The following is a 27,006-nucleotide window of genomic DNA, read 5'->3' as shown; positions in this document are numbered from 1 at the left end:
TCGCCCCATGCCAGGTGCCCCCCCTACATTCGCCTCATGCCAGGTGCCCCCTCCTACATTCACCCCATGCCAGGTGCCCCCTCCTACATTCACCCCATGCCAGGTGCCCCCTCCTACATTCACCCCATGCCAGGTGCCCCCTCCTACATTCACCCCATGCCAGGTGCCCCCTCCTACATTCACCCCATGCCAGGTGCCCCCTCCTACATTCACCCCATGCCAGGTGCCCCCTCCTACATTCACCCCATGCCAGGTGCCCCCTCCTACATTCACCCCATGCCAGGTGCCCCCCCTACATTCACCCCATGCCAGGTGCCCCCTCCTACATTCACCCCTTGCCAGGTGCCCCCCCCCACATTCACCCCATGCCAGGCGCCCCCTCCTACATTCACCCCATGCCAGGTGCCCCCTGCTATATTCGCCCCATGCCCACTGACAGGGAATCTTACAAGACATGGGAGACCCCCCCCTCGCCCTCCTCCTCCTCCCTGGCTCCTGCTCCTTTCCTTGGCAAGTACTTGGCAGGATCTGCCACACTGATGCCAGGACGGCCCGTGCCAACTGTACGAGACTTGTGCTGGAAGACAACCAAAGCTGGCGCCCGCCTCTCCCTTAAAAAACCCTTGGCCTCAGACTTCACATAACAGGATCCTCCTGAAGACGATGACATTGTTCCTTCCCGCTGCTTGGCCCCAGCTACTGCACTCCCAGATACACAAGTACGAGGAGCACAGAGCACAGAGCACAGCAGTGCCAGGAAAGCCAGAGGGGGCTCCGCGAAAATATCAATGGAGAACCTCTGTAAGAGGTCCTGTGCATAGTATATGAGCAGTAGTACTGTGCGGAGGTCTATACTATGGGGTAAGAGGTCCTCTGTATAGTATATGAGCAGTAGTACTGTGCGGAGGTCTATACTATGGGGTAAGAGGTCCTCTGTATAGTATATGAGCAGTAGTACTGTGCGGAGGTCTATACTATAGAGTAAGAGGTCCTCTGTATAGTATATGAGCAGTAGTACTGTGCGGAGGTCTATACTATGGGGTAAGAGGACCTCTGTATAGTATATGAGCAGTAGTACTGTGCGGAGGTCTATACTATGGGGTAAGAGGTCCTCTGTATAGTATATGAGCAGTAGTACTGTGCGGAGGTCTATACTATGGGGTAAGAGGTCCTGTGTATAGTATATGAGCAGTAGTACTGTGCGGAGGTCTATACTATGGGGTAAGAGGTCCTCTGTATAGTATATGAGCAGTAGTACTGTGCGGAGGTCTATACTATGGGGTGAGAGGTCCTCTGTATAGTATATGAGCAGTAGTACTGTGCGGAGGTCTATACTATGGGGTGAGAGGTCCTCTGTATAGTATATGAGCAGTAGTACTGTGCGGAGGTCTATACTATGGGGTAAGAGGTCCTCTGTATAGTATATGAGCAGTAGTACTGTGCGGAGGTCTATACTATAGAGTAAGAGGTCCTGTGTATAGTATATGAGCAGTAGTACTGTGCGGAGGTCTATACTATGGGGTAAGAGGTCCTCTGTATAGTATATGAGCAGTAGTACTGTGCGGAGGTCTATACTATGGGGTGAGAGGTCCTCTGTATAGTATATGAGCAGTAGTACTGTGCGGAGGTCTATACTATGGGGTAAGAGGTCTTCTGTATAGTATATGAGCTGTAGTACTGTGCGGAGGTCTATACTATGGGGTGAGAGGTACTCTGTATAGTATATGAGCAGTAGTACTGTGCGGAGGTCTATACTATGGGGTGAGAGGTCCTCTGTATAGTATATGAGCAGTAGTACTGTGCGGAGGTCTATACTATGGGGTGAGAGGTCCTCTGTATAGTATATGAGCAGTAGTACTGTGCAGAGGTCTATACTATAGAGTAAGAGGTCCTCTGTATAGTATATGAGCAGTAGTACTGTGCGGAGGTCTATACTATAGAGTAAGAGATCCTCTGTATAGTATATGAGCTGTAGTACTGTGCGGAGGTCTATACTATGGGGTAAGAGGTCCTCTGTATAGTATATGAGCAGTAGTACTGTGCGGAGGTCTATACTATGGGGTAAGAGGTCCTCTGTATAGTATATGAGCAGTAGTACTGTGCGGAGGTCTATACTATGGGGTGAGAGGTCCTGTGTATAGTATATGAGCAGTAGTACTGTGCGGAGGTCTATACTATGGGGTAAGAGGTCCTCTGTATAGTATATGAGCAGTAGTACTGTGCGGAAGTCTATACTATGGGGTAAGAGGTCCTCTGTATAGTATATGAGCTGTAGTACTGTGCGGAGGTCTATACTATGGGGTAAGAGGTCCTCTGTATAGTATATGAGCAGTAGTACTGTGCCGAGGTCTATACTATGGGATAAGAGGTCCTCTGTATAGTATATGAGCAGTAGTACTGTGCGGAGGTCTATACTATGGGGTAAGAGGTCCTCTGTATAGTATATGAGCTGTAGTACTGTGCAGAGGTCTATACTATGGGATAAGAGGTCCTCTGTATAGTATATGAGCAGTAGTACTGTGCGGAGGTCTATACTATAGAGTAAGAGGTCCTCTGTATAGTATATGAGCAGTAGTACTGTGCGGAGGTCTATACTATGGGGTAAGAGGTCCTGTGTATAGTATATGAGCAGTAGTACTGTGCTGAGGTCTATACTATGGGGTAAGAGGTCCTGTGTATAGTATATGAGCAGTAGTACTGTGCGGAGGTCTATACTATGGGGTAAGAGGTCCTCTGTATAGTATATGAGCAGTAGTACTGTGCGGAGGTCTATACTATGGGGTAAGAGGTCCTCTGTATAGTATATGAGCAGTAGTACTGTGTGGAGGTCTATACTATGGGGTAAGAGGTCCTGTGTATAGTATATGAGAAGTAGTACTGTGCGGAGGTCTATACTATGGGATAAGAGGTCCTCTGTATAGTATATGAGCTGTAGTACTGTGCAGAGGTCTATACTATGGGGTAAGAGGTCCTCTGTATAGTATATGAGCAGTAGTACTGTGCGGAGGTCTATACTATGGGGTAAGAGGTCCTCTGTATAGTATATGAGCAGTAGTACTGTGCGGAGGTCTATACTATGGGGTAAGAGGTCCTCTGTATAGTATATGAGCAGTAGTACTGTGCGGAGGTCTATACTATGGGATAAGAGGTCCTCTGTATAGTATATGAGCAGTAGTACTGTGCGGAGGTCTATACTATGGGGTAAGAGGTCCCCTGTATAGTATATGAGTACTGTACAGATTTTAGTGGCTGTTGTCAGGGGTCTCAGTGACTGCTCTGAGTCACCCTCCGCACCCCCTGGCGGGGTCTGCTCTCTGCCCTGCTGAGGAGTCCAGTTGCTACACAACCCTCGGTCAGCTCTACCTGGCAGGATCTCCCCTCAGTCCCAGATAATCCCCCCTATTGATGCTGCACAATAGCTCTAACATCACCCTGTACCCCAACAGTCTCTTGGACACTGTGCAACCCCGAGACACCTGGACCAGCACAAAGAGACGAGAATCTGCAAATATCACTGATGTCCTGTACTCCATTCACAGCCAGAGCTGCGGTTACAATTCTGATTTCCAGACATGTTTTTTTTAGTGAGTTGTTAGGTAACGTGACTGCATAAGGATAAACCAGAGAACTGGGAGGTTTAAATGCAGCTTTGGATGTGACTGGAGTATAGATTGTATAGTAAAATTTTATGAATCAGAGCCACCTGGCCAAGTGATATGGGGGCACTGAGAATGTTAATTGTATTAGGGATCTGTGGCCATCACGGATATGGGAGTACTGGATGGCACTATGATTGGGGCACTGGGTGGCACTGTGATGGGGCACTGGGTGGCACTGTGATAGGGGCACTTGGTTGCACTGTGAAAGTGGCACTGAGATGGGGGCACTGGGTGGCACTGTGATGGGGACAATGGCATTGTGATGGGGGCACTGGGTGGCTTTGTGATGGGGGCACTGGGTGGCTTTGTGATGGGGGCACTGGGTGGCTTTGTGATGGGGGCACTGGGTGGCTTTGTGATGCATGCACTGGGTGACACTGATGGGGCACTGGGTGACACTGATGCGTGCACTGGATGGCATTGTGATGGGGGCACTGGGGGGCACTGGGTGGCACTGTGATGGGGGCACTGGGTGGCTTTGTGATGGGGGCACTGGGTGGCTTTGTGATCCGTGCACTGGGTGACACTGAAGGGGCACTGGGTGACACTGTGATGCGGGCACTGGATGGCATTGTGATGGGGGCCATGGGGGGCACTGGGTGGCACTGTGATGGGGGCACTGGGTGGCTTTGTGATGGGGGCACTGGGTGGCTTTGTGATGGGGGCACTGGGTGACACTGAAGGGGCACTGGGTGACACTGTGATGCGGGCACTGGATGGCATTGTGATGGGGGGCACTGGGTGGCACTGTGATGGGGCACTGGGTGGCTTTGTGATGGGGGCACTGCGTGGCTTTGTGATGCGTGCACTGGGTGGCACTGTGATGGGGGCACTGTGTGGCACTGGGTGGCACTGTGATGGGGGCACTGGGTGACACTGATGGGGCACTGGGTGACACTGATGCGTGCACTGGATAGCATTGTGATGTGGGCACTTGGTGGCACTGTGATGGGGGCACTGGGTGGCTTTGTGATGGGGGCACTGGGTGGCTTTGTGATGGGGGCACTGGGTGGCTTTGTGATGGGGCACTGGGTGGCTTTGTGATGGGGCACTGGGTGGCACTGTTGTGGGGATCATAGTCCTGCATACTTTTGCAGTCAATGCTACAGAAACTGTAGGATCCATTGACCTGTATACAATAGTGTGTGCAGGAGAGGGCAGCGGGTGCGCCCCCTGGCACAGTGGTGATGATGGGCACTCCACCCCCACCCACAGTTCTTGGGTTAAGAACTTCTGGCAGGACCAGCGCCAAATGGCAGCCTGGGTGCAGTGGCATTTGGTGACATTATCCGGAGCCCTTCCATATGGCGGCACAGATGTGCGAGAAGGTCAGTGGACGCCGCCAGCCCCCCGGACAGAAACAACACAGCAAATACATCTCGCTCTGCAGAGCGTAGGACTACAAGTCTCAGCATGTCTAGGAAACACAGGGAGCTGCTCAATGCAGTCATCTAGTAATAGGAGTCACAGCATCTCCAGTACAACACGTCCCATCTCTCTTCACCACCCAATATCTAGATCAGTAGAACTACAACTATTCCAGCCTGTGCCCTCACCGTCCTCTCCTGAAATACTCTGTGCTGCTGGGGACCCTGCTGACCACTACATAACTCTCAGCTTCGCTCCTTCTTCATGACCAGCGCACTCCACTCCTGAAATACTCTGCGCTGCTTAGAGAATCCAGTTATCTCATTAGATCAGCAGAATCTTCCCCTAAAATACTCTGTGCTGCTGGGAGATGCTCCTGTCACTGTGCCCTCACACTCCTCTCCTGAAATAACCTCACACAAGATCCTTTACTGCACCTCCTGAAATACTCTGTGCTGCTTTAGCCCCTGTCTACTAAGTAACTTTCAATCTGTGACCTCTCACAAGATCAGAAGACATCTCTCCTGAAATCCTCTGTGCTGCTGCCCCATCCATGCTGTAACTTTCAGTATGCGATCTCCCACAAGATGAGTTAATGCGCCTCCTGAAATACTCTGTGCTGCTTTCGGATTTCTCTACTTAGTAACTTCCAATTACATCAGAACACATCTCTCCTGATATACTCTGCTGCTTACACTATGTAACTCTTAATAGGTGATCTCGTAAAAGAGCAGCACAGTCCTGAAATCCTCTGTGCTGCTGGCTCAGGCTACACAAGCCTCTGTAATTATCGGGGAAATCCTCCGCAGAACGTTCCAAGAACTTGCGATGATCTGCAGCCAACGTGTAACCAGATATCCCACGTTCCACCAGCAAACCCTCCCGGCACAGGAGCTAAGTACATAAGTGTTTATTTATAACACATGACCCCGTGCCTCTGCGCTACTTCATCCCAAACCGGCCACCAGGGGGCGCCGCTAAGGGAGCAGATCTGCAGCTCTGAACACACAGCTTAGACCAGATCCGTTCCTGGGAAAGCTGTGTGACAAGCAAATCTTATTACAAATTCGCCATCCAGAAGTTTAAAGGGATGATCCAGGAGACTACTTCCTTCACAAACAACGCCACCAATGTCCATAGGTTGTGGTAAGTATTGCAGCTCTGTCCCATTCACATCCATAGAAGCTCAATTGCAATACCAGACACAACCAGTGGACGGAGCCATTTTTTTTTCCTGATCCTGGACAACCCCTTTAAGAAAGCGAAAGGACTACCTCCAGCATCTGCTCTCGCATTAGTTGATACCCAAGATATTCAGCGACTGTTGATTCTCCATAGAGGTGACTGATCTTATTGTCAGTTCATCAACATCACAAGACCCCTACTTGCGGTCAGTGAATGAAAACACTCCAGGTTATATTCAGAGACAGCAGAGGATTTGCTACAATTGTATCCAGTGTGGACAATGCTCTGTGAGCAGCTGCACACATCTCTCTGCTGGTTTGTTACAATGTATCAGTCAGGGGGTTTATCTCGCAGAGCAATAATTGTGTTTGTAAATAGGATTGTTTTCATTCACTGACAGCAAGCAGTAATACTGAAAATAGTGAACACAAAATCTGTTATAAAGTTGAAGAATTCAAACCTCACACTGCTGTGCTCTTAGCTCTCTGCATTATGCTGCTACCTTCCTTTTAGATGTACCAGGCTTTTGATTAAATATTACAGCAGTCAATCAGAGCAGCGCTGGGGTAGTTCAATGCAGAGAGCACAGAGCACAGCAGGGTGAGGACTCTGCCCTAGTGCACTCAGAGAAGTGTTAACCCTGGAAAATAAATCCATATTCCATAGTTTTGCGGCTTCTAACAACATACACAAAGGTCTGATTACACATCTCTCCAGGGACAATATATAATACTGGCTGCACAGAGCTAAGAGCACAGCAGGGTGGGTACACACCCCCAGTGCACTTGGAGAAGCGTCAATCCCGAAACATAAATCCATATACCACAGTCCTACCACTACTAAAATCATACACAAAAGGTCTGATTACACAGCTCTCTAGGTACAATACCTAACATTGGCTGCACAGAGCACAGCAGTGTGAGGACATGCCTCGAGTGCACCTGTAGAAGCTACAATACTGGAATATAAATCCATATATCACACCACCAACAGCATACACAAAGAATGATTACACATCTGTCCAGGGCCGATATGTAGCACTGGCTGCACAGAGCACAGCAGTGTGAGGACAAGCCATAGTGAAATTGGAGAAGCATTTATCCTAGAATATGTTTCCAAGTATCATAATACAAATAAAGTTATGATTATGCATCTCTCCAGGGACAATACCTAGCGCTAGCTGCAGAGAGCTAAGAGCACAGCAGTGTGAGGACAGTGAAGAAGCTACTGTACTGGAATATAAATCCATATATCACAGTCCTGCTGCTACTAACAACATACACAAAGGTCTGATTACACATCTCTCCAGGGACAATACCTAGCGCTAGCTGCAGAGAGCTAAGAGCACAGCAGTGTGGGGACAGTGAAGAAGCTACTGTACTGGAATATAAATCTGTATATCACAGTCCTGCTGCTACTAACAACATACACAGTGGTCTAATTCCACATCTCTCCAGGGACAATACATAACACTGGCTGCAGTTTACATGGTCACAGCTGCTGACAGGTTCCCTTGAAAGCAAAGTCGAGGCTAGAGAATAGGGCTGCGGCTCTTACCTTGCTTCTTCTTCTTGAGCTGCTGGATCTGGTCCATCCTTTTGATGAGGATTTTGCATTTGTCCGGTTTGACGCTGAAGTTATCGATGTCCCCGATATTAGCGGACAGGAGCTCCGCCAGCTCCTCCAGGTACTTGTTCTCCTGCTCTCGCCGCCGCTTCTCATTGCTGCAGAACCAATCAGACGACAATCAGTCAATCTGGAGAGTTTATGGCATACTGACGATTTTCTGGACTGGACACAATTGTAACAAACCCTCAGCTGTGAGAAGGATTAAGAGAATCAGAGGGAGAACCTCTTACCCTAATGGCTGCAGGGAGATCATCATGTAGATGACGGGATAATTGTATCCACACGGGATGAGGCTCCTCGGATTACACACAGGATAGTGACCCACTTCTCCCGTGACCGAACCTCCGTTACGTAACGCCAGTAACGAGCTCAATTACGTGACAGGTGTAATGTGGGAAAGGTCACACCACCTGCGGGCGACCATCAGGGAATATTACAAAACCCTCTGGAAAATGGGGATAACCGGAACGTAAGGAATCCTCCATCTTTACACAAAAATCTGATTAATAAAGGAAGGCGAAATTTGTGGTCCTTTCACGTCTCCACAACCAATCAGGGTGATGCTACACATGGCGTTTTGAAACCGTTTTTGGTCCGTTTTTAAGCAATCTGTTAAAAAACGCATCCGATTTTTTAAAACGTATCCGTTTTTGACAGGTTATCCAAATTTGCGCAATTAAAAACGGACAAAAACGGATGCGTTTCCAAAAAACGCATGCATTTTTAAAAAACAGATGCGTTTTTTAACGGACTGCTTAAAAAAACGTACCAAAAACGGTTTCAAGACGCCATGTGTGGCATCACCCTTAGAATCCAGACTAGAAGATGTTATGGATACAATGTAACAACCACACTCGTCACATGACCCACCTGTCCATGGGATTGGTAGGTTGTCACTGTGATTGGCAGGGCGGAGGAGGGGCATATCATGTCCCTACACCTTGTAGCCTGCAATATTAATCAGATTTATAAAATAATGCTATATAAATAAATATGCGCTATATAAATAAAGACATTATTATTAATAATAATAATACAATCAGAGGGATATAACTGAAGGAAATCCATCATGATAACTCAGGGACACTTACTCATAGATCCAGGCACCGTGACTGTGGGGATCTCCTTATATTTGTTATCTATGGCCTCCATCCTTCAGAAGTCAACTTTTAAAATTATGCTAATGAGCCGGGAGGACTCTGGGGGGTGTTAGCAGAGCCCCTCTATGCTGTAGTTTCTCAGGCTGTTACCCTGCTCCCTGCAGTTGCCTCCTCTGCTTGCTGTAATCTCATACAGTGGTAGGAGAGACAGTGTAACAGCCTGTGAAGCTACAGCACATAGGAGCTCTGGTGAAGCCCCCAAGCCGATTCTGACAGTCCCGGTGCCTGGATCTATGAGTAATGTCCCCGGTTTATCAGGATAGATTTTGATGGTAGATTTCCTTTAAGTCAGTGGGAAAAATCATAAAAATAGAAGGTGCCCCAGCTTTTCTAGTGTCCGGAGTGGCTGATGGATGACACTCACTTCTGCACGGTGTCACATGGCGAGGCTTTCCTCTTGCGGTCCTGGCTAGCAGGGTCGATTGAACTGTCCCCAAGGCCGCTCATTTTGATCTATTTCACACCTGTGGACAAAATAAAACATAAGTTAAGAGTTTCAGAATACTGGACACTTATTGCAGTGTCCTCACACTGCTGTGCTCTGAGCTCTAAACACTCCATGACCCCTCTGCTCTGAGTGACTGAATCACATGAACACCGGCAGAAGCCTGTGACAGCTTTTACTGATAGCTGAGTGAGAGGGCTGTGACCAGCTGAATGTGGAGAACTCAGAGCACAGCAGTGTGAGGATACACAGGTCCTGCTGTTACTAACAAAACATATAAAGGTGTGATCACAACTCTCCAAGGACAATGCAAAGAGCACAGAGTGAGGACACCCCCCAGTGCACTTCGAGGACCTACAATAATGTAATATGAATTCCATATATCACAGTCCTGCTGCTACTAACAACATACACAATGGAATGATTACACAGATCACTTAGGAAAATGACTCACACTGGCTGCAGAAGGCACAGAGCACAGCAGTGAGAGGACATGCCCCTGGTGCATTTGGAGAAGCTACAATCCTGAAATATAATTCATAGATCACAGTCCTGCTGCTACTAAAAACATACACAAAGCTATGATTACACATCTCTTCAGAGAAAAATATCCAATACGGTCTGCAGAGACCAAAGCTACAATCCTGAAATATAAATCCATTTAGTAACAGTTCTGCTGCTACTAACAATAATATCTCACAATATCTCACATTGACTGCAAAAGGCACAGAGTACAGCAGTGAGAGGACACACCTCAGTGCATTTGGAGGAGGTACAATCCTTAGAATATAAATCCACATATCACAGTCCTGCTGCTACTAACACCATACACAGCAGTATTATTACACATATCTTCATGTACAATACATAACACTGGTTGCAGTCTGTATGGTCACCCCTACTTACACTTTCCCTTTAAGATATCTTAAAGGGTAATTTTAGGTTAATAGGAAAACCTGCTACCAGACTGCAGCCCGAACCCAGATCTGTCCTATGTTACATAAGAAGGAGACAGCTCCTGCCCCACATCTACCCCCACATCAAAGACCTAGACTACAGCATCTGCTCTCATACATCATACTCCACTCACATCCAGAGCTGCAACCCCACAGCAATATTATAGTATTTATATTCCTGTACATAGGGGGCAGTATTATAGTAGTTATATTCTTGTACATAGGGGGCAGTATTATAGTAGTTATATTCTTGTACATAGAGGACAGTATTATAGTAGTTATATTCTTGTACATAGGGGGCAGTATTATAGTAGTTACATTCCTGTACATAGGGAGCAGTATTATAGTAGTTATATTCCTGTACATAGGGGGCAGTATTATAATAGTTATATTCCTGTACATAGGGGGCAGTATTATAGTAGTTATATTCTTGTACATAGGGGGCAGTATTATAGTAGTTATATTCTTGTACATAGGGGGCAGTATTATAGTAGTTATATTCTTGTACATAGGGGCAGTATTATAGTAGTTATATTCTTGTACATAGGGGGCAGTATTATAGCAGTTATATTCTTGTACATAGGGGGCAGTATTATAGTAGTTATATTCTTGTACATAGGGGGCAGTATTATAGTAGTTATATTCTTGTACATAGGGAGCAGTATTATAGTAGTTATATTCTTGTACATAGGGGGCAGTATTACTGTAGTTATATTCTTGTACATAGGGGGCAGTATTATAGTAGTTATATTCTTGTACATAGGGGGCAGTATTATAGTAGTTATATTCTTGTACATAGAGGGCAGTATTATAGTAGTTATATTCCTGTACATAGGGCGCAGTATTATAGTAGTTATATTCTTGTACATAGGGGGCAGTATTATAGTAGTTATATTCCTGTACATAGGGGGCAGTATTATAGTAGTTATATTCTTGTACATAGGGGCAGTATTATAGTAGTTATATTCTTGTACATAGGGGGCAGTATTATAGTAGTTACATTCCTGTACATATGGAGCAGTATTATAGTAGTTATATTCCTGTACATAGGGGGCAGTATTATAATAGTTATATTCCTGTACATAGGGGGCAGTATTATAGTAGTTATATTCTTGTACATAGGGGGCAGTATTATAGTAGTTATATTCTTGTACATAGGGGGCAGTATTATAGTAGTTATATTCTTGTACATAGGGGGCAGTATTATAGTAGTTATATTCTTGTACATAGGGGACAGTATTATAGTAGTTATATTCCTGTACATAAGGGAAGTATTATAGTAGTTATATTCTTGTACATAGGGGACAGTATTATAGTAGTTATATTCCTGTACATAAGGGAAGTATTATAGTAGTTATATTCTTGTACATAGGGGCAGTATTATAGTAGTTATATTCTTGTACATAGGGGGCAGTATTATAGTAGTTATATTCTTGTACATAGGGGCAGTATTATAGTAGTTATATTCTTGTACATAGGGGGCAGTATTATAGCAGTTATATTCTTGTACATAGGGGGCAGTATTATAGTAGTTATATTCTTGTACATAGGGGGCAGTATTATAGTAGTTATATTCTTGTACATAGGGAGCAGTATTATAGTAGTTATATTCTTGTACATAGGGGGCAGTATTACTGTAGTTATATTCTTGTACATAGGGGGCAGTATTATAGTAGTTATATTCTTGTACATAGGGGGCAGTATTATAGTAGTTATATTCCTGTACATAGGGGGCAGTATTATAGTAGTTATATTCTTGTACATAGAGGGCAGTATTATAGTAGTTATATTCCTGTACATAGGGCGCAGTATTATAGTAGTTATATTCTTGTACATAGGGGGCAGTATTATAGTAGTTATATTCCTGTACATAGGGGGCAGTATTATAGTAGTTATATTCTTGTACATAGGGGCAGTATTATAGTAGTTATATTCTTGTACATAGGGGGCAGTATTATAGTAGTTACATTCCTGTACATATGGAGCAGTATTATAGTAGTTATATTCCTGTACATAGGGGGCAGTATTATAATAGTTATATTCCTGTACATAGGGGGCAGTATTATAGTAGTTATATTCTTGTACATAGGGGGCAGTATTATAGTAGTTATATTCTTGTACATAGGGGGCAGTATTATAGTAGTTATATTCTTGTACATAGGGGACAGTATTATAGTAGTTATATTCCTGTACATAAGGGAAGTATTATAGTAGTTATATTCTTGTACATAGGGGACAGTATTATAGTAGTTATATTCCTGTACATAAGGGAAGTATTATAGTAGTTATATTCTTGTACATAGGGGCAGTATTATAGTAGTTATATTCTTGTACATAGGGGGCAGTATTATAGTAGTTATATTCCTGTACATAGGGGGAGTATTATAGTAGATATATTCTTGTAAATAGGGGCAGTATTATAGTAGTTATATTCTTGTACATAGGGGGCAGTATTATAGTAGTTATATTCCTGTACATAGGGCGCAGTATTATAGTAGTTATATTCTTGTACATAGGGGGCAGTATTATAGTAGTTATATTCCTGTACATAGGGGGCAGTATTATAGTAGTTATATTCTTGTACATAGGGGCAGTATTATAGTAGTTATATTCTTGTACATAGGGGGCAGTATTATAGTAGTTACATTCCTGTACATATGGAGCAGTATTATAGTAGTTATATTCCTGTACATAGGGGGCAGTATTATAATAGTTATATTCCTGTACATAGGGGGCAGTATTATAGTAGTTATATTCTTGTACATAGGGGGCAGTATTATAGTAGTTATATTCTTGTACATAGGGGGCAGTATTATAGTAGTTATATTCTTGTACATAGGGGGCAGTATTATAGTAGTTATATTCTTGTACATAGGGGGCAGTATTATAGTAGTTATATTCTTGTACATAGGGGACAGTATTATAGTAGTTATATTCCTGTACATAAGGGAAGTATTATAGTAGTTATATTCTTGTACATAGGGGACAGTATTATAGTAGTTATATTCCTGTACATAGGGGGAGTATTATAGTAGATATATTCTTGTAAATAGGGGGCAGTATTATAGTAGTTATATTCTTGTACATAGAGGGCAGTATTATAGTAGTTATATTCTTGTACATAGGGGGCAGTATTATAGTAGTTATATTCTTGTACATAGGGGGCAGTATTATAGTAGTTATATTCTTGTACATAGGGGGCAGTATTATAGTAGTTATATTCTTGTACATAGGGGCAGTATTATAGTAGTTATATTCTTGTAGATAGGGGGCAGTATTATAGTAGTTATATTCTTGTACATAGGGAGCAGTATTATAGTAGTTATATTCTTGTACATAGGGGGCAGTATTATAGTAGTTATATTCTTGTACATAGGGGGCAGTATTATAGTAGTTATATTCTTGTACATATGGGGCAGTATTATAGTAGTTATATTCTTGTACATAGGGGCAGTATTATAGTAGTTATATTCTTGTACATAGGGGGCAGTATTATAGTAGTTATATTCTTGTACATAGGGGGCAGTATTATAGTAGTTACATTCCTGTACATAGGGAGCAGTATTATAGCAGTTATATTCCTGTACATAGGGGGCAGTATTATAATAGTTATATTCCTGTACATAGGGGGCAGTATTATAGTAGTTATATTCCTGTACATAGGGGCAGTATTATAGTAGTTATATTCCTGTACAGTTAGAGAAAGTTTTGGAGACATGATATGAAGGTGCTGTGGTGGGGGGGATGTGCTCCGGGCAGTGTTGCCCCCCTGCTTCCCATTTCCCGAACACTGGAAGCGGAGTAACGAGGTTTGGTCTATCAGGGGAGAATTTATAAGTGAGATCTCGCTCTCTTGCAGCTAATGGACTGGAATCAATAAGCGTAAATGGTGTGTTTTATTGCGGGGCTGCAGTACTGTCTGCTCTGTGTCTGCTGATAAGATCCCTTATATTACCTGCCTTTAATTTCCATCTTGACCTAGTTGTTATAGTGAAGGAAATGTTCTCCAGGTCACATGACTGCACATTATAATATGCAGAGCGCCTTCATATACACAGCACATGGGGGGGGGGGGAAATATGACAACATTGATCCACAGGGTAAAAGCTAAGAATATGGGAATATATGAGATGCCTCTAATGGGCTCCAGGGACCGGCATGGATAGAAGCCAAAGTCTGTAGGGGCTTTCAAAGATACAGACAGTCCCAACATGTGCTGTTACCAAAAAATGAAAGAAGGCCGCATCATCCAGTAAGCAAACTGGGCACGATTTTTCTTTAAAGTGCTGAAAAACTTCCACTTTCATATGACAAACTACAGATCCAATATTATGTCATTGATTTTTGCGCCGTCATGCAACTTTTTTTATTAAGAATCAGCTAATAGGGATTTTAATGTAAAGTAAAAACATTAAATGTTCTTATATAATTATATTATAGAATGATAACATAATATATATATATATATATATATATATATATATATATATATATATATATATAATATAATTAATTTGTGCACCACCATGCAACTTTCTCAAAAGATTCCGCCAAATAGAATTGAAAGTTGTGGGGACATAAATTGTTTTGTGAAAATTGTCGGTAAGTATCACATATCAACAATATATATGTGATATGTAAAAGGGAATACGGTAACATTTGACTTAAAATGTGCCAAAGTCGCAGGAGGGTGTGCAAATTTGTTAATTAAACTCAACATAATTATACAAAAGTGAAAGAATTGATTTTTATCTGGAGGTAAAGAGGGATAAATATGTAATATAATCTCCCATGCCCTCAGATATAACTAAAAACTGGTTTGGTAGGACAAGGTATGTGACAGCTTGAATTCCTATATGAAAGGAACTACATATTTAGTAGCAAATTACTGATTTGTGCGCCATTATACGACTTTACCCAAAATGATTTGCTGTGGTGTAAATGATTTATGCCCCAAATTGAGTTATATTAAAGATTTTTTTAAAATTTCAATGCATTTAATAGAAAACGAATGATGTGCGCACGCCGTAATGCAACTTTTTAAAAATATTCAGCTAAAATGACTATGCATCATATAAACATTAAAAGTTGCAGGACCCTAATACAGTTTCATGAGACATGTCTCTAAAGTTACCAGGGACAAAGTGAAAGAAGAAGAAATGAATGGAATTGATGTTCACACGTCATGTGACTACAATAGCGTCAAAGTCGCAGTAGGGTGATGAAAGTTGCAATAGAACCTCTTAAAGGAATACAAGTGATTGAATTGTTTTACAATGGCCAGACTGTTCAGATACATAATACATGAAACCCTGAGCGGCCCGTCTCCCCCCCCCCTTTGGCGCTGGCTGCGCCCCCCTTCCACTTTGTAATGATAAGGATGAAGGCGCTCATCTTGTTGGATGTTTATTATGTAAACAGACTTGAGGGACTCTTGGCAGGAGAGCGCTGTGACAGATATCCCTCGCAGGCCTCGCTGCCATCAGACTCGCAGATGCTTCAGATCATTCATTCTTCTCTTCATCAGATATGGCAGCGAGTTCGAGACCTAATTTAAGTACCAGCCCAGATGGATGGGTTTTTTTTTTTTTTTTTAACATTTGCTCGATCAAATATCAAAACAGACACTGGTTACAAACATGGGGCGGCGATGTCATACGTAAATCCGAAAATATTCAGTTTTGGGTTAAAATTCTAAGAATTCGACGTATAACTGTACGGGTGAGGTCACACGTTGCGTTTGGAAAGGCATTACTACAGCTGAGGGGAGGCGATTGCCCATAATTACATTACTGTTAACATTTGCGTTTACAAAATGCATCATAAATGTGTTGTTAACGTGTATGTTAACATCACGTTTACATTGAGTTTTGTAAACATACATGTTAACAGTAATGTAATTGGGCAAATCCCCTCTGTTTAGCTGTTGCAATTAGTTTCCAAACGCAACGTGTGACCGCACCCTATAGCATTTAGGATAAAGAGACTTTGGTAACCCCTGGTTGTCATCTTGGACCCATAATCCTCTATGTTACCTCCTTACGATATTATTAATCAGATTTTTTACAACTACAAGCAGCCCCCGGGTTACGTACAAGATAGGTTTCATAGGATTGTTCTTAAGTTGAATTTGTATGTAAGTTGAAACTGTATATTTTACTATTGTAGTTCCAGACAAAATGTTTTTTTGCCCCAGTGACAATTGGAGTTTCCAAATATTTTGTTGTAATGGGACCAAGGATTATCAATAAAGCTTCATTACAGACACCTTACAGCTGATCAGTGCAGTCTGGGACTATAGTAACATCCAGAGGTCACCAGAGGTCACAGTGGGCAGAGGGGTCCGTCTGTAACTAGGGGTCGTCTGTAAGTCAAGTGTCCTTATGTAGGGGGACGCCTGTATTTAATCATAAAAAATACTTGCACAGTAGCATTTTACTACTGTCAAGTTCTTGTTTATCTTATACGTAACATAAGTTGGTCTAGAGTCTTGCCATTTGGACAGATCATCCCATATCTCATCACGTTTGTCATTATTAATCAGATTTTTTACTGTTTGTAACACAGGATCCAGTCCACACACAGCCCTATAAGCTGCACATATTCCTCTTTCCCTTGTCCTGATTGTTTCTTTGTATCACCGTAGCTATGGTGTATCTGACCAAAGCTTGGACTAGGTGCAACAGTAACAAACCCTCAGATGTGAGACGTACTAGTTCAGATTCTCATGCATCGGGATGTCAATACATCAATACATATAATATATGTTACCAATAACTCACAATAAGCAGAGGTTTTGAACACATAAATACACAATGATATTTCATACAGTTGAGAAACTAGTAGAAAAGTGATAAAAATCTGATTACTAAGGCAGGAAAAGTTGCAGATTCCAGGACTGAGTTGGGAGAGATCTCCTTGTAGCCCTGAGCTCAGAGTGATTTTAGTGTTGATATGAAGATCTGAGTAACTCAAAGACCAGCTTTACACACACTCACATCTGCCCCGGCTGGCACTATTAATCAGATTATTGAAATACATTTCTAATTTGCTTTAAGAGATTCGTCTTTAAGAAATCGACCAATACCAAGTTATCATTAACTATTTCTGCTCCGGAAAGATTAACTTCAGTAGCTGGACATATTATACTATAAAATATCTCCTTGGGCATTATTAATAAGATCTTTTTTTTTTTTTTTTTTTTTTTTTTACAAATTTTAATAGAAAAATCTTTAGTACAGGATTTTTCAGACTATAAGGCGCACCAGAGTATAAGGCGCACCATCAATAAATGCCTGCTTAAACGTATAGGTTCATATATAATGCGCACCGGATTATAAGGCGCACCTGATAATAAGGATGAATGACCAGCAGGTGGCAGACCTGTGCACAGTACAAGGCAGCTGTTGTCTGTAAGTACGGTTCATATATAAGGCGCACCGGATTATAAGGATTAATGACCAGCAGGTGGCAGACCTGTGCACAGTGCAAGGCAGCTGTTGTCTGTAAGTACGGTTCATATATAAGGCGTACTGGATTATAAGGCGCACCTGATTATAATGATGAATGACCAGCAGGTGGCAGACCTGTGGACAGTGCAAGGCAGCTGTTGTCTGTATGTACAATTCATATATAATGCGCACCGGATTATAAGGCGCACCTGATTATAAGGATGAATGACCAGCAGGTGGCAGACCTGTGCACAGTGCAAGGCAGCTGTTGTCTGTAAGTACGGGTCATATATAAGGAGCACCGGATAATAAGGCGCACCTGATTATAAGGATGAATGACCAGCATGTGGCAGAACTGTGCACAGTGTAAGGCAGCTGTTGTCTGTAAGTACGGGTCATATATAAGGAGCACCGGATAATAAGGCGCACCTGATTATAAGGATGAATGACCAGCAGGTGGCAGACCTGTGCACAGTGTAAGGCAGCTGTTGTCTGTAAGTACGGGTCATATATAAGGCGCACTGGACTATAAGGCGCACCGGATTATATGGATGAATGACCAGCAGGTGGCAGACCTGTGCACAGTACAAGGCAGCTGTTGTCTGTAAGTAGGGTTCATATATAAGGCGCACTGGACTATAAGCCACACCTTTGATTTCTGTGCGCCTTATAGTCCGAAAAATATGGTATTAGTAGTCTTTAGGGAATCTTTAGTAATTCTGGGAAAGCTGATCTAGAATCTTTAGTAACTCCTGAAATATAATCCTGTATTTTTGCTCCATTTGGAATTTTTAATCAGATTTTTTTTGTTATATTTCAGAGAAGCAAATACTAGAACAATCCAAGGATTCAGGTTGTTATGAATCATTGCAGCAAAGTTTATCTAAATGCTCGCTTGCCATTTGGACAGATCATACAAAGTCTTATCACATTTGACTTTATTAATCAGATTTTTTTTTTACTATTGTTCCAAAGAGAAAGAATCCTGGAGAAATCCAATACTGTAACTTTTTAAATCAAGAAAATCTGTGCTAAAAAAGCTGATATACAGATTAGTGTGGCTCCTGGTGCAAACCTGGACAAATCATCCAATACTTTATCCACTTTGGCATTATTAATCAGATATTCTCAGAACTTTTGATTGTAAAAATATCCCCATGGAAACCAGAACCATCAAGTAGAAGAATTGCACAAGGAACCATTATGTAACATAAGTATCCAGCGGGGAGCACAGCGGCCGATCTCACTGTGACTACACGTGGCAGCTGTCAGAAGAATGATGCCCTGATGCATGATGGTCCTGTCACAACAAGGAGATTCTTCCCAACAATGAAGATCCACATTCCTAACAGGGATCACCAGCGGGAGGCGGCGCTGCCCATTACTAGAGATCACCTCTGGACACAAGGGATGAATCCAGAACTTTCACAGGATTTAGGATGATCTTCACTGTTATAAAATCCTACATAACAGTGTCACCTACACATCCCCCCATAACAGTGTCACCTACACATCCCCCCCATAACAGTGTCACCTACACATCCCCCCCATAACAGTGTCACCTACACATCCCCCCCATAACAGTGTCACCTACACATCCCCCCCATAACAGTGTCACCTACACATCCCCCCATAACAGTGTCACCTACACATCCCCCCATAACAGTGTTACCTACACATCCCCCCATAACAGTGTCACCTACACATCCCCCCATAACAGTGTTATCTACACATCCCCCATAACAGTGTCACCTACACATCCCCCATAACAGTGTCACCTACACATCCCCCCATAACAGTGTCATCTACACATCCCCCCATAACAGTGTCACCTACACATCCCCCATAACAGTGTCACCTACACATCCCCCCATAACAGTGTCACCTACACATCCCCCATAACAGTGTCACCTACACATCCCCCCATAACAGTGTCACCTACACATCCCCCCATAACAGTGTCACCTACACATCCCCCATAACAGTGTCACCTACACATCCCCCATAACAGTGTCACCTACACATCCCCCATAACAGTGTCACCTACACATCCCCCATAACAGTGTCATCTACACATCCCCCATAACAGTGTCATCTACACATCCCCCCATAACAGTGTCACCTACACATCCCCCCATAACAGTGTCACCTACACATCCCCCATAACAGTGTCATCTACACATCCCCCCATAACAGTGTCACCTACACATCCCCCATAACAGTGTCACCTACACATCCCCCATAACAGTGTCACCTACACATCCCCCATAACAGTGTCACCTACACATCCCCCATAACAGTGTCACCTACACATCCCCCCATAACAGTGTCACCTACACATCCCCCCATAACAGTGTCATCTACACATCCCCCATAACAGTGTCACCTACACATCCCCCCATAACAGTGTCACCTACACATCCCCCATAACAGTGTCACCTACACATCCCCCCATAACAGTGTCACCTACACATCCCCCATAACAGTGTCACCTACACATCCCCCCATAACAGTGTCACCTACACATCCCCCCATAACAGTGTCACCTACACATCCCCCATAACAGTGTCACCTACACATCCCCCATAACAGTGTCACCTACACATCCCCCATAACAGTGTCACCTACACATCCCCCATAACAGTGTCATCTACACATCCCCCATAACAGTGTCATCTACACATCCCCCCATAACAGTGTCACCTACACCTCCCCCCATAACAGTGTCATCTACACATCCCCCATAACAGTGTCATCTACACATCCCCCATAACAGTGTCACCTACACATCCCCCCATAACAGTGTCACCTACACATCCCCCCATAACAGTGTCACCTACACATCCCCCCATAACAGTGTCACCTACACATCCCCCATAACAGTGTCATCTACACATCCCCCCATAACAGTGTCATCTACACATCCCCCACATAACAGTGTCACCTACACCTCCCCCCATAACAGTGTCACCTACACATCCCCCCATAACAGTGTCACCTACACATCCCCCACATAACAGTGTCATCTACACATCCCCCACATAACAGTGTCACCTACACCTCCCCCCCATAACAGTGTCACCTACACCTCCCCCCATAACAGTGTCACCTACACCTCCCCCCATAACAGTGTCACCTACACATCCCCCATAACAGTGTCACCTACACATCCCCCCATAACAGTGTCACCTACACATCCCCCATAACAGTGTCACCTACACATCCCCCCATAACAGTGTCACCTACACATCCCCCCATAACAGTGTCACCTACACATCCCCCATAACAGTGTCACCTACACATCCCCCATAACAGTGTCACCTACACATCCCCCATAACAGTGTCACCTACACATCCCCCATAACAGTGTCATCTACACATCCCCCATAACAGTGTCATCTACACATCCCCCCATAACAGTGTCACCTACACCTCCCCCCATAACAGTGTCATCTACACATCCCCCATAACAGTGTCATCTACACATCCCCCATAACAGTGTCACCTACACATCCCCCCATAACAGTGTCACCTACACATCCCCCCATAACAGTGTCACCTACACATCCCCCCATAACAGTGTCACCTACACATCCCCCATAACAGTGTCATCTACACATCCCCCCATAACAGTGTCATCTACACATCCCCCACATAACAGTGTCACCTACACCTCCCCCCATAACAGTGTCACCTACACATCCCCCCATAACAGTGTCACCTACACATCCCCCACATAACAGTGTCATCTACACATCCCCCACATAACAGTGTCACCTACACCTCCCCCCCATAACAGTGTCACCTACACCTCCCCCCATAACAGTGTCACCTACACCTCCCCCCATAACAGTGTCACCTACACATCCCCCATAACAGTGTCATCTACACATCCCCCCATAACAGTGTCATCTACACATCCCCCATAACAGTGTCACCTACACATCCCCCCATAACAGTGTCACCTACACATCCCCCCATAACAGTGTCACCTACACATCCCCCATAACAGTGTCACCTACACATCCCCCATAACAGTGTCACCTACACATCCCCCCATAACAGTGTCACCTACACATCCCCCATAACAGTGTCACCTACACATCCCCCCATAACAGTGTCACCTACACATCCCCCATAACAGTGTCATCTACACATCCCCCCATAACAGTGTCATCTACACATCCCCCATAACAGTGTCATCTACACATCCCCCATAACAGTGTCATCTACACATCCCCCCATAACAGTGTCATCTACACATCCCCCCATAACAGTGTCACCTACACATCCCCCATAACAGTGTCACCTACACCTCCCCCATAACAGTGTCACCTACACATCCCCCCCCATAACAGTGTCACCTACACATCCCCCATAACAGTGTCACCTACACATCCCCCATAACAGTGTTATCTACACATCCCCCATAACAGTGTCATCTACACATCCCCCATAACAGTGTCACCTACACATCCCCCCATAACAATGTCACCTACACATCCCCCCATAACAGTGTCACCTACACCCCCCACATAACAGTGTCACCTACACATCCCCCCATAACAATGTCACCTACACATCCCCCCATAACAGTGTCACCTACACATCCCCCCATAACAATGTCACCTACACATCCCCCATAACAGTGTCATCTACACATCCCCCATAACAGTGTCACCTACACATCCCCCATAACAGTGTCATCTACACATCCCCCCATAACAGTGTCATCTACACATCCCCCATAACAGTGTCACCTACACATCCCCCATAACAGTGTCACCTACACATCCCCCATAACAGTGTCACCTACACATCCCCCCATAACAGTGTCACCTACACATCCCCCATAACAGTGTCATCTACACATCCCCCATAACAGTGTCATCTACACATCCCCCATAACAGTGTCACCTACACATCCCCCCATAACAGTGTCATCTACACATCCCCCCATAACAGTGTCACCTACACATCCCCCATAACAGTGTCATCTACACCTCCCCCCATAACAGTGTCACCTACACATCCCCCCATAACAGTGTCATCTACACATCCCCCCATAACAGTGTCACCTACACATCCCCCCATAACAGTGTCACCTACACATCCCCCATAACAGTGTCATCTACACATCCCCCCATAACAGTGTCACCTACACATCCCCCCATAACAGTGTCACCTACACATCCCCCTTGTCTTGATTGGAAATCACCACACAATGTATGCAGAGAATGAACAAGCAGGGGCTTCTGGGAAATCTGCAAACCTTTACAGAAAACAATTGACAAAGGTTCTCATTGTGGGCAGAGCTTGTACCTGTGTCCTAATTTCTCCTGCCTTCCCAGAGACCACCTGATAGTGTCTGGCCGGCCAGGAAGATGTTTTGTGTCCAGACCCCACTAACCCCATCACATCACTACCAGGGTGTACAAGCTCAGACCTTGCATGACCCCAACAGCACAGAACCTGAGGGAAGGAATCCTGAAGAAAACCGGAGACATATCCACGAGATGTAGCAGAGCTGAATGTGTCCGGTAACATCCTATGGGACTCCGGAAGGTTTGTGGAAGTCTCCACATGATGTCCTATTCCATAGAACCGATATGTAACAATTAAGAACAATCATTTTTTAATTTTTTTTAAAAAATGTGCCAGGACAAGTGCATTGTGGGTCAGTGCTTCGGCAAACTCCCTCCCCTCTCCCGGTGATCTCTGAATTCACAGGTCCACAAACAATCCGCACGAGTGGCTACAACAAAGGTTGGAGGGTTTCTCCATGAGTCATCTACGTTCAGCCAGAAATTTCATTCCTGACTCGGCAGAAATTTTCGACGATCCGGGCAGAGCCGAGGACCAGACGGAGTCTATGTAGGGCTGTCGCAAACGGTCCACAAATACGGTCCCCAATAGGCGTAGGTAGACATTGGCCACACGACAGATCATCAACTCCACCATCTACTCCATCAGAACCTCTAAACAATGGATTTTGGAGACTTGTTGGATACTTTCCAAGACATTTTTCTCATCTTAAAAACTGAAAATTTCGACCAACACATAGACAAGTTTGTGTATGGATCTTCTAAGAACATCCCAGAATCGGAGAAGTCACAATGTATCACAAAGTCCATGGCGCTTTCTGCATTTCCAGATAAGAAGTTGGCCAAAGGTTAATTTTTAACCCCTAATCCCTAATTTCTAGAAAGTTCTACACTAAGAGCCAATTATTCCAATGATTGGTGGTGGTACCACCTTAGACACCTTCACGGATGAGACCTTCTAACACAAGGAGGGTCCTCAATGTCATGTATAATGGAGAAGAGTAAAAAGAACTGTCCACAAAATTACACCAACCCAATCTTGACTTGGCTGGAGGTGAACATGTGATTGGTGGTCAGACAACCCTGTCTTTGCCTCCCTCTAGATCATGGTTCCAAAAAAATTCAACGTAAATCGGTCCATTCTCATTCCTTGCACCAATGGACTTTAAAATAACTTCAGCCAAAAATAGAATCATTTTCAAATTTCGAACCATAAGATGTCATGACCACCATCACCATAGTCATGACCGGCCCAGCTCACGGTTCCCCATCTTGGTTCTGGTTTGACCCCCTACTGACGAGACATTGACGAATTATCCTAGGGATAGGTTGTTGAAATCAAAAATCGTGGGAATACACCACCAAAATGTCTATCCAAAAACTAGTGGCCAAAGTGAAGGTCCATCATGACCATTTTTCTGGCTAGGTGACCATCAACTGGTGACTGTCCAGGTCCATGAAGACTATCCCTCTTTGGAGGAGTCATGAGTGAAGAACCTGAGGACACCTTAGACTTCCCATCTCAGGATGGCCAGTATCAACCCAAAATTGGTATTTGGACATGGTCTTCACAGGTTCTCAAGCATCTCCTGGGTGGTAAACCTATGTTCCTGGCCAAATCCAACTGGGGACAGGCTTCGAGATGGCCAGTGGTTGGTGGCAGATTGTTTCTGACTTGTTGACTTTTCTAAAAAATATATTTCTGAAGAATTTCTAAAAACTAAAGAAAATAGAATAAAAAAGAATAAGTAGCTCTTTGTAGTAATAGGACGCGATGTGTCGGAGAGTCACTTCCATTGTGAGGTGTCAACCTTCCCGTAATCCTCCCGTATCTCCAATTTGAAGTGTAGGAAACCATAGAAACGGCACTCAATGCTCCGACCATGTGCTGCGCGCCACCGTAGACAATCATTAATGGCTTATCTCTACGAGACAGAACCTAATAGATGCTGGGGGGTGCTGGTGGGGGCTCCATTAACCCCATTCAACGGAACGTCAGATTAAAAGGCAGTAATGAGTCTGGCTCTGATAACACGAGAGTCGTTCACCGTGAAGTTATTGACTGGAGCGGCTTGGGAGCTGCAGGTGGATTCTTTGACAAAAATGATGGAGAATGAAGGAAAGGGGGGTATGATGGGGGGGGGGTTGTTGGAGTGCACTTGATTGTCTCGTCTGAGACCGCTTTCCACTAATTAGTGTCTATGAAACCACCATTGTGATGTGGGCGGAGCTGTGACCACCAGGAAGTGGTTGTCAATTTTAAAGGGGGTTATCCAGAGAATATTAGGATGCCATATGGTGTGACTCAAAAATTACCAGTTAGTAACAACACCCCAAACTCTGGATGACACATGGTCTTTGGTGTCTCCCCCTCCCATCAATCCATGCGTTTATGTGTCACGTAGTCAGGGAGCTGGATTAATGCTCTTTTACTACAGAGATTCAGCCCCACAAGTCACAGCTGGGAGGCCCAAGTTTTGAGACAGAACATCCGCTGTTTTGCAGCTGTGTGCCTGAGGGGCTGAATCTCTTCAGTACATCAGCATTAATCCAGCCCCCACGCTCACAGCCAAGTATTCGGAGTTGATTGAGCATGCGCGGTTTAACAGCTACTGTGACTGTGGGGGTTGGATCTCTGCAGTACAGCACTATTATTCCAGCACTCACACTCAAAGGCAGGTGTCCTAAGTTGACAGTGCATGCACAGTATGGCAGCTGTGGTGACTGAGGGTGCTGATTTTCTTCATTACATCAGCATTAATCCAGCCCCCACACTCACAACCAGGTATTCGGAGTTGATTGAGCATCCGCGGTTTAGCAGCTACTGCGACTGTGGGGGCGGGATCTCTGCAGTACAACAGTATTATTCCAGCACTCACTCAAAGTCAGGTGTCCTAAGTTTACAGTGCATGCACAGTTGTGCAGCTGCGGTGACTGAGGGTGCTGAATTTCTTCAGTACATCAGCATTAATCCAGACATCACAGTCACAGCTGGGAGTCCGCAGGTGACGGCGCATGCGCCGTTTGGCAGCTGTGGTTCCTGAGGGGGATGGATCTCTTCTGTACAGCAGCATTCACCCAGCACTCACACTCACATTCTGTAATGATACCCGACTCTCAGGAGAGGGAGATCACATGCCCCAATGGGATTGGGGGTGTCAGGGAGAATAGTGCCCCCTTTCCTCTGCATAAGGGCCTTAATATTAACCCTTTATAACACAGTATTTTAAGTCAAACTTTAAAACTGAAGCGTTAACTTTGGTTTCCATGGTAACTGGGTCCCAGAATTGCTGATCGGCTACATATTGTGGTGGTAATAACCTTGTGTTCACCCATCTTGTTAATTAATTTAGTGATTAATTATGTGGCTAAAACAGGAGCGAAAGAGAGAACAAAAATTTTCATTTCAAATTTGTGGGTTTTTTTTTACAGTAATAGGCCGGAGAACTTTCTTGGGTCAAATACATCATGTATGGAGAAATTTGTCTTTTAGAAATAAAACTATGAGCTGCAGGCTCTGGCAGCACAGGACCGGCCCGGGGGGCTCTGGCAGCACAGGACCGGCCCGGGGGGCTCTGGCAGGACAGGACCGGCCTGGGGGGCTCTGGCAGCACAGGACCGGCCCGGGGGGCTCTGGCAGGACAGGACCGGCCTGGGGGGCTCTGGCAGCACAGGACCGGCCCGGGGGGCTCTGGCAGCACAGGACCGTCCTCGGGGGCTCCGGCTGCACAGGACCGGCCTGGGGGGCTCTGGCTGCACAGGACCGGCCTGGGGGGCTCCGGCTGCACAGGATCGGGTTGGGGGGCTCCAGCTGCACAGGATCGGTTGG

The 27,006-nt window shown here is 44.6% G+C and overlaps 1 protein-coding gene across 5 annotated transcripts in view; it reads right to left on the bottom strand.

The window, feature by feature from the left end:
* The window catches only part of NCOA1 (nuclear receptor coactivator 1), a 298,539-nt gene that overhangs the window by 105,934 nt on the left and 165,599 nt on the right, over positions 1-27,006 (bottom strand). For all 5 annotated transcript variants that reach the window (XM_072143854.1, XM_072143853.1, XM_072143855.1 and 2 more), the window contains 2 exons: positions 9,366-9,465; positions 7,770-7,936 (listed from right to left, as the gene is read on the bottom strand). In XM_072143854.1, the coding sequence (XP_071999955.1) occupies positions 7,770-7,936; positions 9,366-9,448 (250 nt within the window). In that variant the 5' untranslated portion in view covers positions 9,449-9,465. The remainder of the gene's footprint in view (positions 1-7,769; positions 7,937-9,365; positions 9,466-27,006) is intronic.

Source organism: Engystomops pustulosus, chromosome 3 (assembly GCF_040894005.1).
Source record: "Engystomops pustulosus chromosome 3, aEngPut4.maternal, whole genome shotgun sequence".
NCBI lineage: Eukaryota > Metazoa > Chordata > Amphibia > Anura > Leptodactylidae > Engystomops > Engystomops pustulosus.
Note: the sequence above shows the minus strand (reverse complement) of the source record. Positions and strands in the feature narration are given on the sequence as shown.